Below are 16,507 nucleotides of genomic sequence, written 5' to 3'. Positions count from 1 at the left end.
TCAGGAGGGTCTTGATCAACCCTACATGGGTTCCTGGTCGGCTATAAGGCCTTCAGGTGGCCTGGTCGATCAATCCTGCTCTTTTTGGTGGACGTCTGGCCCTTTTTTTAGTGAGCGTTATGTACTTATTTTCGTGAACGTTCTACTCTTCACGAAACCTATTTTCCTCCATGAGGGTTCTAGTTAGACTAATCCTTCCTTGTGGAGAACTAGGCGTCACTGACTCTTGGTAGGCCAGAATCTCACCTCCGTGAGCATCTTACTCTTCATAAAACTTGTTCTCGCGAATGTTGTGTTCTTTACGAAACTTGTTTCCGTGGAAGTTCTTGTCTTCACCAGGAGCATCCCGTGGCTCTAGTTCATGGTTTTCTTGGAATCTTCACTTGGGGGCCTTCTCTATTAGTTTCGGACGTCTGTAGACGTTTTTTTGAGGACGTCCTAGTCAGCCTAACCCCTCCATATGGAGGAGTCATCTTCAAGGACTCTTGGTCGGCCATAGAGACCAAGCCCTTGAGGCCCTGGTCGGGCATAACCTCAATGTCTAGAGCTTCTTGGCCCTTTGAAACCTTATTTCGTGGAAGTTCTTGAACTTCAATCAATATTAAGTTGTGTATTAGACTTTCTTCTCTCTTTTTATTCGAGGAGTGCCTTGCCGGGTGGGGGCCTCATCCATGGACCCTTTAGACGGTCAAAAGATCTTCATAGATGGATACTCGGCCTCCTTTGGTCGGTCAAGGGGAAACATTTTTGATTTCTTGGACAACATGTCTCGATCATGTTCGTGATGGGCCTCGAACATAAACTATCATGTTCGTGTTCTTGATGGGTCCTCACACTTCAAACAAAGCTTGTTAAAGCTGGCCTTAGAGGCTTTTCTGTCGAGGGTACCTATCTTCCTACTAATTTTCAATTGGTTAAATTTGTTCCAATTAGGCGAACAACTTCCTCAGGAGGAGATGTACGGGGCTCATGTCTTCTATCAAGTACATCTCTTCTTTTTATAATTTTCAATTCTTCAAATTTAAGGAGGAGCCTGGCTGGCTTAAGGCCTCCCTTGGAGGCTGGTCTGCTGGAGCCATTTCCGAGGGATATCCAGTTGGTCAAGGGCCTTCTATGGAGGCTGATCAGCCTTCTTTAGTATGCTGGAGTCTGTAGTGTAGACTTTAGTCGACCAAATACATTTCTTGAAGTTAGCTTTCTAATATCTTTTCCTTATTAGGCCAACGCCTACTTCGCAGCTTCTTTCACTAAAAGTGCACAATTGAGGAGTGAGCACACGGCCTTGGAGGCATTGATGAAGAAACTTGAGAGGAAGTTTCAGGATTGAGATTCTAGAGCTCTCTTAGCATTTATCAACAGCCGGAAGACTTATTCCATATGATGGACACCTATGATGATGAGGTGCGTTCTGTTAACATGTCCATTGGCTCTGTTCATAGCTCTTACCCAAATGTGGTAAATTTATGGGGCTTTCCTAGCCTTTGGGTTGTTTCTGAGGTTGCCACTATTGGCCAATCATCTGATTTTGGACAATAGATTCTCCTTCAGTGTTTAGGCCTTGTATGGCTTTGTTTGTCATGTGTGGCTTTTATTCAGCGGTTATCTATTTACGGCCCTTCATGGACTTGAACATCTTCGGTGTGTAACCCAATTGTTCATCATGACTTGATTTATGATCCTTCAGGATCTCCTGCATTTGTAGTATGATTTCATATTCATCTTTTATTTTCGATACTTTGGTCCTTCGAGACTTTTATACATTAGATGCTCGTATACTGGTCGACCTTATTCCTCCATGTACTACTAAGTACTAGGAACATGTCTTTCATGTCCTAAACATAATAAACCTTCAGGTTCGAAACATGCTAGGTATGAGGTACTTTGTCACCGCTCAGGGTTTCCAACTTGTAGGATCCTCGTCCTAATGTTTTCTTGAGCTTATACGGCTTTCCCAGTTAGGGGTTAGCTTTTCTTTCTCTTCAACTCCTAATGCCTCAATCTTTCTTAAGATCAAGTCTCCTTGGTAAAAGAACCTTTCTTTAACACTTCTATTATACTAGAGGGAGGCTCTTCGTTGATGCTCTGTATTACGGGCGCTGGCCTCATGTCTGACCTCGTCAATGAGATCGAGAGCGAGCCTCATGCCTTCTTTATTGGTTTCCGATTCATAAGCTTCAATCCTAGGGGGTCTATGTGTGATTTCAAGGGGCACCACGACCACGGCTCCGTAAGCCAGCATAAATGGGGTAGCTTCAATAGTCACTTTGCAGGTGGTAGGATATGCCCATAGTATAGGCAACAACTCGTCTGCCCAAGTGTTCCTTGAGCGTTCAACCCTTTTCTTAAGTCCATCAAGGATGATTCTATTAGCTACTTCCGCATGCCCGTTTGCTTGTGGGTGAGCAACCGAGGTGAAGCGAAGTTCTATGTTATTATTGTCGCAGTACTCTCTGAGTTCTACATTATCAAATTGTTTCCCATTATCCATGACATAAAATGCGTGGGATTCCATATCAGCATATCAAATTCTCCCGGAAGAATTGGGTAATTTGCATGGTGGTTATCTTGGCCAGTGCTTTAGCCTCAATCCACTTCGTAAAGTAGTCTATGGCTACCACAACAAACTTCCTCCGAGCAGTGGCCATTATAAAAGGCCCAAGAATATCCATTCCCCATTTATCAAATGGAATTGGGGAGTTTATGGAAGTGAGCATTTTGGGAAGTTGCCTTACTACAGGGGCATGTTTCCGACAACGTCCACATCTCTTCACATATCTCTTGGTGTCAACCATCATCTCTGGCCAATAAAAACTCAAGCAGGTGATTTTGTGGTGTTTGGAATATGTTGTGTACTTGATGATAAGCCAAACAAAACACCTTAGTAGATTTAACTTAGTGAATTTTGTAGCACCCGACGGATGATCAATTATAGTCCCGACGGATGACTCAATATAATCCCGACGGATGACTAATTGATATCCATCGGGTGAGTAGCTTATGTAACAATAAGTAATGTAGCACATTTCTGCAAACAACTTTGTATAGATTCTGTAGTAGCTTATGAATCATGTAGACTGCTAGTAGATGTGCAGAATAGGTTGATTAAATGTAAATATAATATGTCTTGTAATTCTGCACAAATGAAATAGAGTCAAGTGATAAATGGCTACCCGGCGGATGATCAACAAAGCTACCGGATGGATGATCAACAAGGCAACCCGACGGATAACAAACATGTACCCGACGGATGATCAATTCAAATGTCTGTTGACAATGACAACACAGTCACATGCGTTGGGTGTTTGCAAAAGGAATGTGGCAGCCTGTTTAGCAGAGTTTTGAGAACAAAGAAGCATTACCATTTCCATGCAAGTTATGAAGATTTTCAAAGATGCTGGAATAGAGTAGTGAAGCAGCATGAAATTAGACTTGATAGGTTTTGTTTTATTATCTTGTCTTATTATCATGTAAAATTGCTGATATATAAACCAAGTGTAGCAAGTAGAGAAAATAACAATAGACTAAGCAAAACACATTTTCAGAGAAACATTTGTAAGCTGTATCCTGTAGCATTTCTCTGCAAGTTTAGTTGTTCACTTGTAAAGCAGCTGTGAGCTATTCAAGCTTCACAGGATTTTCTTGATATATATATATATATATATCTGGTAGATACTTTCAAATCCACCAGAAAGTTTTAAAAGATCTGAGTTTTTATTACTTTATGTTTGACTAACTTAACTCTGTATTCCGCACTTTGCAAATCAAACAGTTAGATATAAATCGAGTTAGAACCATTTTTCATAAATCTCAAAAAGAAGCCAGAATTACATTCAACCCCCCTTCTGTAATTCTTGTTGTATTGTTAGGGAATAACAATTGGTATGAGAGCAAGCTCTTGAAGTACAAAGAGTTTAAAGATCACAACAAAACAGCAAGATGAACAGGAAGGATGTTGGAGTCAAGATTCCATTTTTGGACAAAGACAATTATCACCACTGGAAGGTGAAGATGCACCTACATCTTCTTTCTCAGGATGAGGCCTATGTGGATTGTATAGAGAGAGAGGTCCTCGTGTACCAATGAGAGCTGCAACAAGCAATAAACCATCTGTTCCCAAGCCTAGGCATGAATGGTCAGATCCTAATATTGAGCAAGTCAGGAAAGACAAGAAGGCCATGAATATATTATTCAGTAGAGTTGATGGTGATATGTTTGATAACATCATTAACTGCAAAACAGCCAAGGAGGTTTGGGACACAATTCAGATTATCTGTGATGGTACTGAGCAAGTAAATGAGAATAAGATGCAGCTGCTAATTCAGCAATATGAGCACTTTCATTGTGAGGATAGTGAGTCTCTCACTGACATTTTTAGTAGATTTCAAAAACTTCTAAATGCTCTGAAGTTGCATGGAAGAGTCTATCAGACAAAAGACTCCAATCTCAAGTTCCTTAGATCTCTTCCAAAGGAATTGAAACAAATGACAGTCTCATTGAGAAACTCTCAAGATTATAAGGAGTTTACTCTAGAGAGACTGTATGAAATCCTGAAAACTTATGAGCTTGAAATAGAGCAAGATGAGAGGATGGAGAAAGGAAGGAAGAAAGGAGGGTCCATAGCACTGGTTGCTGATTTGGAGAAAGAGAAGGAGGTGAAGGTAGAAGTTGTTGAGTCTACTACAAAGGTCTGTAAAAACAAGGGCAAGGGACTGGTAGCTGAAAATGAAGATTCTTTGAGCCAAGATGACATGGATGATATTGATGAACATCTTGCATTCTTTTCCAGAAGATTTTCCAAGCTCAAGTTCAAGAAGAACTTTGGAGCAGCTAAGCCAAATAGAAACATGGTGGATAAATCAAAATTAAAATGTTTCAAATATGGCTTGGCAGGGCATTTTGCCAGTGAGTGTAGAAAGTCAGATTCCAGCAAGAAGAAGTTTTAGCATGTGGATAATAAACAGAAGTATTTTGAGTTGCTCAAACAAAAGGAAAGGGCTTTTATTACACAAGAAAATGACTAGGTAGCAGATGGTCTGGATGAAGATGAAGATGTCAGTTATGTCAATCTAGCCCTAATGGCCAAGTCTGATAAAACAGAAACACGTTCTTCAAGTAATCAGGTAATCACCACTAACCTAGCACATTTATCTAAAGATGAGTGTAATGATGCAATTAATGACATGTCTATAGAATTATATCATTTACGTGTTACACTTAAATCTCTCACTAAGGAAAATGCTAAAATCAAAGAAAATAATATGTTTTTAAGTGAGAGGAATAATGTGCTAGAGTCTCAGTTTATTGAATTTGAGAAATTGAAACTAGAATGTAAGATTGCTAAAGAGGAATTAACTGAGTCCTTGAAGAAAGAAGAGATTTTGAGAAGCAACTTGAACGAGAATAGGAGGTGATTAAGGCATGGAAATCATCTAGAGATGTTCATGCTCAAATCACCAAAGTTCAAGGTATTGAGTCCTTTTGTGATGCAGTCTGGATAAAGAGTAAGGAGAAGCTGAAATCTAATTTGGTTGAAGGATTGCTTACAGATGTGGACTTGACGGATGATGAGAGTCATCCGTCGGATAATCAAAAGGATTATCCATCGAGTGGCTCAAATCCTCATCCGTCGACTGTGGGCAAACCTGTGAGCAAAGCCAAACTTGCCAAGTTAAATGAAAAGTATAGATCAGTTTCCAAAAAATTTGTTTCAGGAGAATCAAGTCAAGTGAAGAAGGAGAAGAAAGTGAATGTTGGTCATCTGTCTATCAAGCAATTGAATGATAGATTAGAAAAGATTGAGGTTAAATCAGAAACTAAAAAGAAAAACAATAGAAATGGGAAAGTAGGGATTAACAAACATAACAACTACACACCTGATAAATATGCTCCAAGAAAAATCTGTGTTAAGTGTGGTAGTGTCAATCATTTGTCTGTTAATTACAAACTTGTTATGCCTACTCCTATATCTGTACCATCTTCTTTTCCCAACATGAATGCCATGCTTTCTATGCCTATGAATGCTATGTCTGCACAGAATATGAATGCACAATTAGCTAATATGCCATTTGCACATAATCCTTATTATGCTGCATTTAGTACGCCTCAAATGCCATTTAGCATGCCCTACTGGAATAACATGTTTGCAAATAGCATGCCTTTTCCTGTTAATCAAAATTTGCATGATAATTATATTTTAATGACTGGTTTCAAAGGTCCAACTCAGATGACTAAGGATGAATCTGATATCCCCAAGTCAAATGAGATGACACCTAAGAAACAAAAGAAGAAAGCTAACAAGGTAGGACCCAAGGAAACTTGGGTACCAAAATCAACTTGATTTGGTTTTCATGTGTGCAGGGAAACAGAAAGAATCTGTGGTACTTGGATAGTGGTTGTTCAAAACACATGACTGGAGATTCTACCCTGCTCACAGAGTTCAAGGAGAGAGCTGGCCCAATTATTACGTTTGGAGATGACAGCAAGGGTTATATTGTAGAATATGGCTTGATTTTTAAATACAATGTCATCATTGAGGAGGTTGCCATAGTGGATGGTCTCAAGCACAATTTATAGAGTATCAGCCAGCTCTGTGATAAAGGCAATTCAGTAAACTTCAATTCAGAAGCCTGTGTTATGATAAACAAAAGGAGCAACAAAGTGTGTAAGGCATATGTCACAGCCTATTTATACATTCGAGGATTTAACTCAACTCAAATAAGAATGTAATAAGTAAATAGTGGATCTACCGTCAAAGAGATCTCACAAAGTAATATATGTCAAAGGATTCAGAAACAAGGTTCATCTACAGACTTGAGGAATTAATTCACTGGAAGAAGTTCAAGAAATTGTTCAAGCCCAGTGATATAAATCAAGATTGTGGATTTAATAAAGTGACAGAGATCTCGTCAGGGTATCAATTAATTACAGGGATTTAATCCGAAATCAAAGTTAAGACATGAAGAAACATCACGGAAGTTAGTCACTCATGAACCAGACAGTACATCGAGTGTCAACATTGAAGTGGTGGAATTGATTCATAATTCTCAGTGATTTTCAGAAGATATTCAGAAGAATGGTTGCTGCTCAAGGTTAGTATTAATTCTCTATTAATTAATTAAGTCATATAATTTAATTAAGAAAATAAATTATATCTGCAAAGATTAATTTATTTATTAATTGAATTAATTGATTAATTAATTCAAAATTAATATTAAGGATTTTTAGAATTTAAATTGAATTAAAATACATTTAAATTCAGCAAGACAATCTTTTGTACTAATATGACAATCGGTATGACAATCAATAGTCATACCGAAAGTCATGCTAGTACAAACAATAGTCATACCGAAAGTCTTTCCAGTTCAACAGATTGTCTTGCTAGTACAATTGGATTGTCTCACCGATTGTCACTCCAGTTCATTCAAGTCTGTTGATTGATTTAAAAAAAGAGACAAGCAGCAGAATTCATTCTATCATCCAACACAACAGAACTCGAGAACAAAAAAAAAACGAAGCAGAACAAATATTTCATCTTCTCTGCTAATTTCAAGATTAAATTTCTAGTTTGTAAAGTTAAATCCAAACCACTAGAAATCATTCTCTTGTTCTTGTGTAACTATCTAGCGGATCAAAATCCCTAGAACTTAATCTCAAATTGCGTTTAGCATTTGAATCTTTTTATTGCAAAAATAGAAAAAGTTCATGTCGAATTTATTCTAGATTTGTGATAATTAATTTGAGATTAATTCCTTGTAATCGATACCGTTGTTGTAACACCCTTCAAGTTTAATAATATTCTTATTTAACTTGAATTTTGTTTCACATTTTTTTATTCCGCATTTAATTCGATTATTCGGTACTGTTTGTATTCAACCCCCCTTCTACAAACACATTGGGACCTAACAATTGGTATCAGAGCCTTCTGATTAACGAACAAATTAAGATCCTAGACTATTGTGATTTTTCAACTCCTTGAATTTTTATTTATTCAAAAATTCATAATGACTTCACAAAAAGTTGGAACCGTTAAAATTCCACTATTTGATAAAGAAAATTATATCATGTGGAAGAAGAAGATGCTCTTGTTTTTACAAGTTGCAAATCCCAAATATCTGAACTTGTTAAAGAAGGGTCCAACAACTCCAATGGTTATTGAACCATAGGTGATAGTAGATGATGTTTTGATTACCAAAGCTAGAACCTATCCAAAAGAGCCTGAAGATTTTACTCCTGCTGAAAAGGAAGAAGCCTCCTTGGATGCCAGCCTTCAATTAATATTAATTGATTCCCTTGATCCCTTGATGAACAGACATGTGATGAACTGTAAAAATTCCAAACACATGTGGGAAACTATTGAGGCGATTAATGAAGGCACAGAGGAAGTTAGGGAGAACAAGTTGGAGATCCTAACCTCTGAGTATGAACACTTTAAATCCAATCCATGAGAAGGAATTACTGACATGTTTGAGAGGTACAATGCATTGATCAACAACCTGAACATAAATGGAAAATATTATTCAATTAGGGAGGTCAACAAAAAGTTCCTTTTAACACTGCCAACTCATCTTGAACATAGAATCACTGCCATTAGAGAAGCTAGAGATCTGAGTGAGATTTCTTTGGATAGACTCTATAGTGTGTTAAAAACCTATGAGTTGGAGCAGATTCAGTAGAAGGAAGTCTATGGGAAAGATAGAATGGTCAGCACATCTACTGCTCTTGTAGCTGAAGGTCAACAACAACAACAATCTCAACAGTCAGAAAGAATGGTACAGTATTCCAAGGCTGAGGAAAATGTATTAGTAGCAGAATATGATCCTCTTACTACAAATCAATCCAGTGATGATTTTTATTCCTTGGAAGAGCTGGAGCAATTGGAAGATGAGTCAATGGCCCAAATTGTCAAGAGATTCTCCAATGTCAGATTTAAGAGAAATCCCTAGTTCAAGTACAAGTCCAACTACAACACATTCCAGAAAGGTGGATCTTCATCCTCTAACACCAGCAGTGGTGGATACAAAACAGGGATGGTTGATCGGAGCACCATCAGATGCTATAACTGCATTGAGTTGGGACACTTTGCCACAGAATGTAGGAAGCCAAAGCAAGTAAGGAAGAACTCTTATGATTCAAATCAGAAGAGTAACTCTGAAAGGGCTTATCTGGCAAAGGGAAGAAGCTGGGATGATACTGACAGTGAAGATGAAGAAGAAGGGAATCTTGCTCTTATGGCTATTGATGGAAAAGCTTCATCGTCAAGAAAAGAGGTAAAATATACTGATGTTGAATTAGTTTATCATCTAGGAGGTAACTTAGATTGTGCTCGTCGTGATAATGAACTGTTAAGTTTACAGATCAAAGACCTTGAGAAAGAGGTCAATGAATTAAGACTTGTGCACATTAATCAAGATAACATAAAAGAACAAGTATCTTTTCTAGAGAATAGAGTTGACTGTTATAGAAAACTCGAAACTATTCTCAAAGACAAGATCACCGGTCTTGAGACTAAGGTTAGAGCCTACTTCAATTCTTGTTCGAAGGCTACAGAGTTCTATAGTAAGCAAGCTGTTAATCAAACATCTGGAATAAGTTATGATTACAATGTTGCTATTGGAGAATTAGGCATAAACTCCCCTCCTCATGTCTGTGCTAAAGGGAGGGAAGTACCACATGTGCTTAAGGGTGTTGATGAACCCCTCTATAAAGCATCAATTGCTGAACCATTTGATGCGATCTCTTCTGTTATTCAAGAAGAAATGCGTGTTGAAGATCTTGCTAATGAGAAGGTTGTTTCCAAGTCGAGTGTGTCGAAAGTTCCAGTCAAAGTTGTGAAAGCAACTGAGACTAACTCAGACACACATGAGTTGGATAACAAAAATTCCATGTCTACCATGCATAAATTGCCTGCTGTTAATATCTCTCATAAAGCATGTGGTGTTTCTAATTGTATGTCTTGTGCTTTTAATATGATGTATGCTTATTTTAATGGTAAGCATGTTTCTAATGATAAGACTACTCCTCGTCAGCATGTGAATAACAAGAAGCATGATAGGTCTAACACTGCTAGTCCTTCTAAGGCTAGAAAGGAGACATTTGTGCCTAAGCCTAAACAGAAATTTGTTAAGGCTGTTTATAAGGTCAAATGTTCAGTCATTAAGAAAGTTGAGACCATTAAAGTTAAAAATGTTGTTTTGCCTGACAAAGGACAATTCTACAAGTATGTCGGGCCCAACCAAGTTTGGGTTCCGAAGAAGGTCTAATCCATTTGTAGTACATGACATTAAACAGGTGTAACCGGTAGTGTGGATTCTTGACAGTGGATCATCAAGACATATGACCGGAGATAGAGCCCTGCTATCAAATATGGTTGAGAAAGCTGGCCCCCTGGTTACCTTTGGAGATAACAGCAAAGGTTTATCTGAGGGATATGGCTGTTTGCAAGCTGGATATGTTATCAGTGAAATTTTGTATATTGTGCTAGGTTATTATCAGGAAGCAGTATCTAACATATAGCACCAGTGACGAGACTTAAGAATATTACGACATATAAGGCACCTGATGCACATTACACTTGGAATTGGACTCTAGTAAGATGTGTACAAGTGTACTCCTGGTTGGTGAGTCAAAAGAGGAAGTCAATGCACCTCAGTTCATGGACTTTGCAGTTGCAGATCTATTGGACTATGCAATCTCTTCTTCACAATCTCACTTCAGGTTGGTATGAACTAGTGTACTGCTCAAGCAATCGTCATATTTATAACTCTTTAATCACTAGGTACAATCATATTGTTTTATATGTGTAGTGAGTTTTAGGAGTAAATCAAACTTCTTTCTACATTAGTGATTTCTTATTTCATGTAAAATCTTTTGAAATCACTATTGTACATCATTACTCTCAAAAGATTAAATGTATAATTTTCATTCATTATAGATCTTAAGTATATTTTATCTCTCTATTGCCATATATTCTGTGATACAGGTTCAGTCTCCAATGACTTTCTTTCATTGACAGTTATGAGGTTGAAAACCCACAACATCTATCCCAGACTGTAAAGACAAACACAGAAACAGAACCATCCAACACTCTCTTACCACTAAATGTAGTATGAATGAGCGTGAGGGAGATAGTGCCTTAGTGTACCACATAAGGAAGGTTTTGTAGTCAACCCAGTAGCTCTGTCTCCTACATAGATGAGTAGTATTTAAACCGAGATAACTGCTAGCCCCCATACATCTTCTCAAAAAGATGTAATGGCTGAAAAGGCACAAAAACAGTTACTAGATTCATTCTCTCAACAGGGTATGTCTATTGAAATTTGCCTGTCAGCCAGGGTATCCGATGTAGTGTCACCACTTCAAACATAAACAATTCTTGATGCACAAGAAGAGGTCACAAACACAAAGGATGAGTTGATGGAAATAAGAGTTTCGACCATTTTAAGGTCAGATTCGATTGTTCAAGGTTCGTTAATGGACCAATTGCCTTTACAGGTGTTAGGAGAGGATACTGATCCAAAAGCCATATGTCAGTGGTCAGTGTCTACCTCCCCAGGCTTAAATCCCCTGGATGTATCTGCGGATAGTGGATCTGACATAGGTGCAGATCGACAACTTGTTGACAATGATTCAGATATTACCTGATGAGTCACAAGGAAATGTCTTCACAGACATTAGAAGGAAACTTTGATCTTTATGCTAAATTCATTGGATCATTGTTTACCTTCCCAGAATTCATATCTGGAACCCTAAAAGGGAAACTAGCAACTTGTAGATTATGACTTAGATTCATCTGACGAGTTTAACAAGGATGGGGATTTGTGAACTCCCATTGCACCACCTGTGACCTCCTTAAGGATGGCTAAGGTGATTTTCCTTGCAGGTACAGCTGATTTTTGGAGCTATGAGTGGAGTGATACACTTATGAGAATGAGTGTAAACACGAGTGGAGAGAAGAGTGAAACACATGTGAGGTACACTAAACAGAATCACACACTCACAGTGAGGAAGAAAGAGAAACTACTTGTTATTTCTTTTCTAACCAAGTGAATATGAGAACTCCTTCAGACGACGGCATACATTCCTTCTTTAAGGGGGAGATAAAAGCTTAAGTAATAGTTTGGAGGATTCCTCAACTAGGGGGGAAATAGCAGGGAGGAAGAAAAAGATGAAGCATATGTACACTACACCACACCATTGTTGTTTGTATCTATGGATCCTATTGTACGGAAGAGATGGTAAACACAAGGTGATTTTCTAGTAAGGGAAGAAGTTGTTTTCCAAAAGGGGAGTACCATTGGTTTTTATCTGCGGATCCTATTATACGGGAGAGGTGGTAAACGAAGGTGATCTTCTTTAATCAGTTAATTCTCATAGGGGAAGAAGCAAGAGAGATATGGGCTTCACAACAGGAAATGTGGTTGTACAAAAGAAGATGAAACTACTTGAAGATATGTTTAGTCTAGAGAAACATCTATTTGGAATCTGGAAAATGTTAAATCTAGTCCAGAACTTTTCTGCTATTTACTTTGCATTTCTGTTTATATCTTTTTCTTATTTGTTAGTTGAGTTATCCTGTAGGTATTTGTATGTTATTGTCTAACAAACAAATAGGGGGAGATTGTAAGGCATATGTCATAGCCTATTTGTACATTCGAGGATTTAACTCAACTCAAATAAGAATGTAATAAGTAAATAGTGGATCTACCGTCAAAGAGATCTCGCAAAGTAATATATGTCAAAGGATTCAGAAACAAGGTTCATCTACAGACTTGAGGAATTAATTCACTGGAAGAAGTTCAAGAAATTGTTCAAGCCTCAGTGATATAAATCAAGATTGTGGATTTAATCAAGTGACAGAGATCTCGTCAGGGTATCAATTAATTACAGGGATTTAATCTGAAATCAAAGTCAAGACATGAAGAAACGTCACGGAAGTTAGTCACTCATGAACCAGACAGTACATCGAGTGTCAATATTGAAGTGGTGGAATTGATTCATAATTCTCAGTGATTTTCAGAAGATATTCAGAAGAATGGTTGCTGCTCAAGGTTAGTATTAATTCTCTATTAATTAATTAAGTCATATAATTTAATTAAGAAAATAAATTATATCTGCAAAGATTAATTTATTTATTAATTGAATTAATTGATTAATTAATTCAGAATTAATATTAAGGATTTTCAGAATTTAAATTGAATTAAAATACATTTAAATTCAGCAAGACAATCTTTTGTACTAATATGACAATCGGTATGACAATCAATAGTCATACCGAAAGTCATGCTAGAACAAACAATAGTCATACCGAAAGTCTCTCCAGTTCAACAGATTGTCTTGCTAGTACAATTGGATTGTCTCACCGATTGTCACTCCTGTTCATTCAAGTCTGTTGATTGATTTAAAAAAAAGACAAGCAGCAGAAGTCATTCTATCATCCAACACAACAGAACTCGAGAACAAAAAGAAAAAGAAGCAGAACAAATATTTCATCTTCTCTTCTAATTTCAAGATTAAATTTCTAGTTTGTAAAGTTAAATCCAAACCACTAGAAATCATTCTCTTGTTCTTGTGTAACTAACTAGCGGATCAAAATCCCTAGAACTTAATCTCAAATTGCGCTTAGCATTTGAATCTTTTTATTGCAAAAATAGAAAAAGTTCATGTCGAATTTATTCTAGATTTGTGATAATTAATTTGAGATTAATTCCTTGTAATCGATACCGTTGTTGTAACACCCTTCAAGTTTAATAATATTCTTATTTAACTTGAATTTTGTTTCACATTTTTTTTATTCCGCATTTAATTCGATTATTCGGTACTGTTTGTATTCAACCCACCCTTCTACAAACACATTGGGACCTAACAAAGTGGTTCTCACTGGAATGAGAAAAAGAAATGTGTACCTAGCTGACTTCAACTAATCAAATGCAGAATATGTCACTTGTCTTCTCAGTAAAGCAAGTCAAGTTGAAAGTTGGTTGTGGCACAAAAAGCTGTCTCATCTAAACTTCAAGACCATGAATGAGCTTGTCAAGAAAGAACTGGTTGAGATATTCCTTAAGTGGAGTTTACTAAGGATGGACTGTGTGTGTGGCGCCCCAAAATCCGGGGTCAGGAATCTTGGAGGCCACGCCATCTAAACTACTACAAACCACATACCTCACACTATAATATATAAATACTCACACTTTACGACCCCACACTTATCACACACACACTCTTATAGGTTATTATCTTGGAAACGAACCATTCATAGCTGGAGTAATTCAACCATAAAGTGATAATTATTATAACCCAAAAGTAATTAAATCTTACCGGGGAGTAACCTTTAAGTAAGGCTAGTCCGTCGGTCAAATATACGTTTCTTGTTTATTAACTTCCATAAGTCATACTTATAAATAAGCCGAACTAAAAACAACTGAAAACCAATCCAGCTTATTCGGACTACCTGTGGTACAGCACCAAACAATCTACGGAATAGCTGGCCATTTCCTACCCATTTCCTGGCTGTGGTTCTCATGGTAGGCATCTTGATTCAATGTTGTGTTGTGTCAATTTAAGAAAACAAGTGTGAGTTATAATGCCCAGCATAATAATGTACAGTATGAAAATGACTGTATGATAACTTACGTAAAACATCATATATGATACTTATGTTACATTCGAAATTAGTTTTCCCTTGGTGATACACACCTTCTATGAAAACAATTCTTTAGGGGATTTTATTATCCTGCAAATACCTTAATAGTAAACCCAGCTCCTGGGCTTGGGTTACGGTATTGCATCACAATTCCAATTGGAAGAATTAGGACACCCGTTGGAGCCACCGCATACGATGATCAGTCGTAATACGATAGTAGAAGGATGACACCGTCGTATCCCGGTTATCACCCTTGCCGCATTCGGGCTACGTGTCCCATTTTTGGGTATGCACATACTTCACAAGTTCCTGAGTACACAGAGTACCTTCGCCTGCGGTACCTTTGGTAGTCCATCTATCACACATAGTACCAGAGTCTACCCCTCTCTTGTCCTTTTAAAAAGAATTCTATCATATCTCGAGAACTCGAACCACATCGAAGTTCCCCAAGTGTTTTGCTTGTTGATAGAAACAGTTTGTCTTACTAAGATATAAATGTATATATATACGTACTTCCGAGATTTTTGGAGGAAGTACCAAGGATGTGAGTTGACCGTTGTCCACGGATAATTAAATAAGGGGAAAAGTTTCTCCTTGAAACTATATTCACAATATTAAATAAGTCGGAATAATATTCTCCGACGATCTGAAATTATTCGAATGATTTTCGAAAATCAGAAAGTAATTTAAATCCGGTTCTATGATTTTCAAATCATAAATAAACCCTTAAATAAATAGTAAATAATTAAATGATAATCGATAAATAATTAAACCTCGAAGGAGTTTACTTTTAAAAGAATAAATAATATTCCTCAGCTAATTTATGTTTAATACATTAATAACTTTAATATTTAATCGAGATTGAAGTAAATATTTAATGAAGAATACTTCTCCCTAATAAGCGAATAGTAAGTAAATATTTCTTGTCCAAATGATAAAGTATAGTTGAGGGAATACGATCTTTGAAAATCGTTTTAATAAAAGCTCGAGGTGTTTAATATTGGTAAGTGGACGTCGAGTCCCTTTAAAACGTACTACTATGGACTTGTAATCATCCTATAATATCACCGGAATGATTCTCAGGTTTTTATCTTGAAATCCCTGCCGACTCTCGATCTTATTATAATATGTTATTATAGCGGAATTAAACATTTCACGATATATACTTATCGTACAACATCGTTATATCATGCAAAAATTTAATAATTAAGTATCAAGGCAAACATGGTAGTTATGTAATGATAATAAAACAATCTTTTCACAACACAACAGTAAATGAAATTGGTGTCGTAAACTTGCCTGGGTATCTCGAGGTGGAGGATGCTCTAGGTTCCGCTCGGAAATCTATAATCATAAACACAATTCGTTTTGTTAGGTCTCGTTCTAATTTACGGCGACTCGCACTCATGCGCTACTTATTATATAACGACTCGTGTATTTTTATTTTATTTCTAATATTTGGAAGTGTAATAAAGGTTTAAATAAAAAAAATGTGTATAATGGTTTTTGGCAGCAGTATTGATTGCACTTAATTAATTATGATTTGTTGATATGTGGAATTGAATTGTGTGATTTATTAGTGAGTTATATGATTTTATTTCGCTTGTAAAAGTGATTTTATTGTAATTTTAATTCCATAAATATTTGGGTTGTCTTTAAAATTGGTTTTCTAATTTTATAATTTCAATAATTATTTTTAGGACTTTATAAAATTGAGAAATCAATATTTCGTTAATTATTCATTTTTAAATGATTTTATGAGTGTGTTAAATGCTAAAATCCATATTTAATTATGGGAATCTTTAAAAATGAGGAAAACTTATATTTTATTAAATTAGTATTCACTGAGAATTTTAAAATTATTTTGGA

At 36.7% G+C, this 16,507-nt stretch overlaps 1 protein-coding gene across 1 annotated transcript; it reads right to left on the bottom strand.

Moving 5' to 3' along the window:
* Positions 1 to 2,056: 2,056 nt before the first annotated feature.
* On the bottom strand, positions 2,057 to 2,488 carry LOC141693780 (uncharacterized). Its single transcript, XM_074498942.1, has one exon. It carries the CDS (start codon positions 2,486 to 2,488, stop codon positions 2,057 to 2,059), a length of 432 nt encoding a protein of 143 aa, XP_074355043.1.
* Between the last annotated feature and the right edge of the window lie 14,019 nt (positions 2,489 to 16,507).

This window comes from Apium graveolens, chromosome 2 (genome assembly GCF_009905375.1).
Source record: "Apium graveolens cultivar Ventura chromosome 2, ASM990537v1, whole genome shotgun sequence".
Classification (NCBI taxonomy): domain Eukaryota; kingdom Viridiplantae; phylum Streptophyta; class Magnoliopsida; order Apiales; family Apiaceae; genus Apium; species Apium graveolens.
The sequence above is the reverse complement of the archived record's forward strand: the minus strand, read 5'-3'. Positions and strand labels throughout refer to the sequence as shown.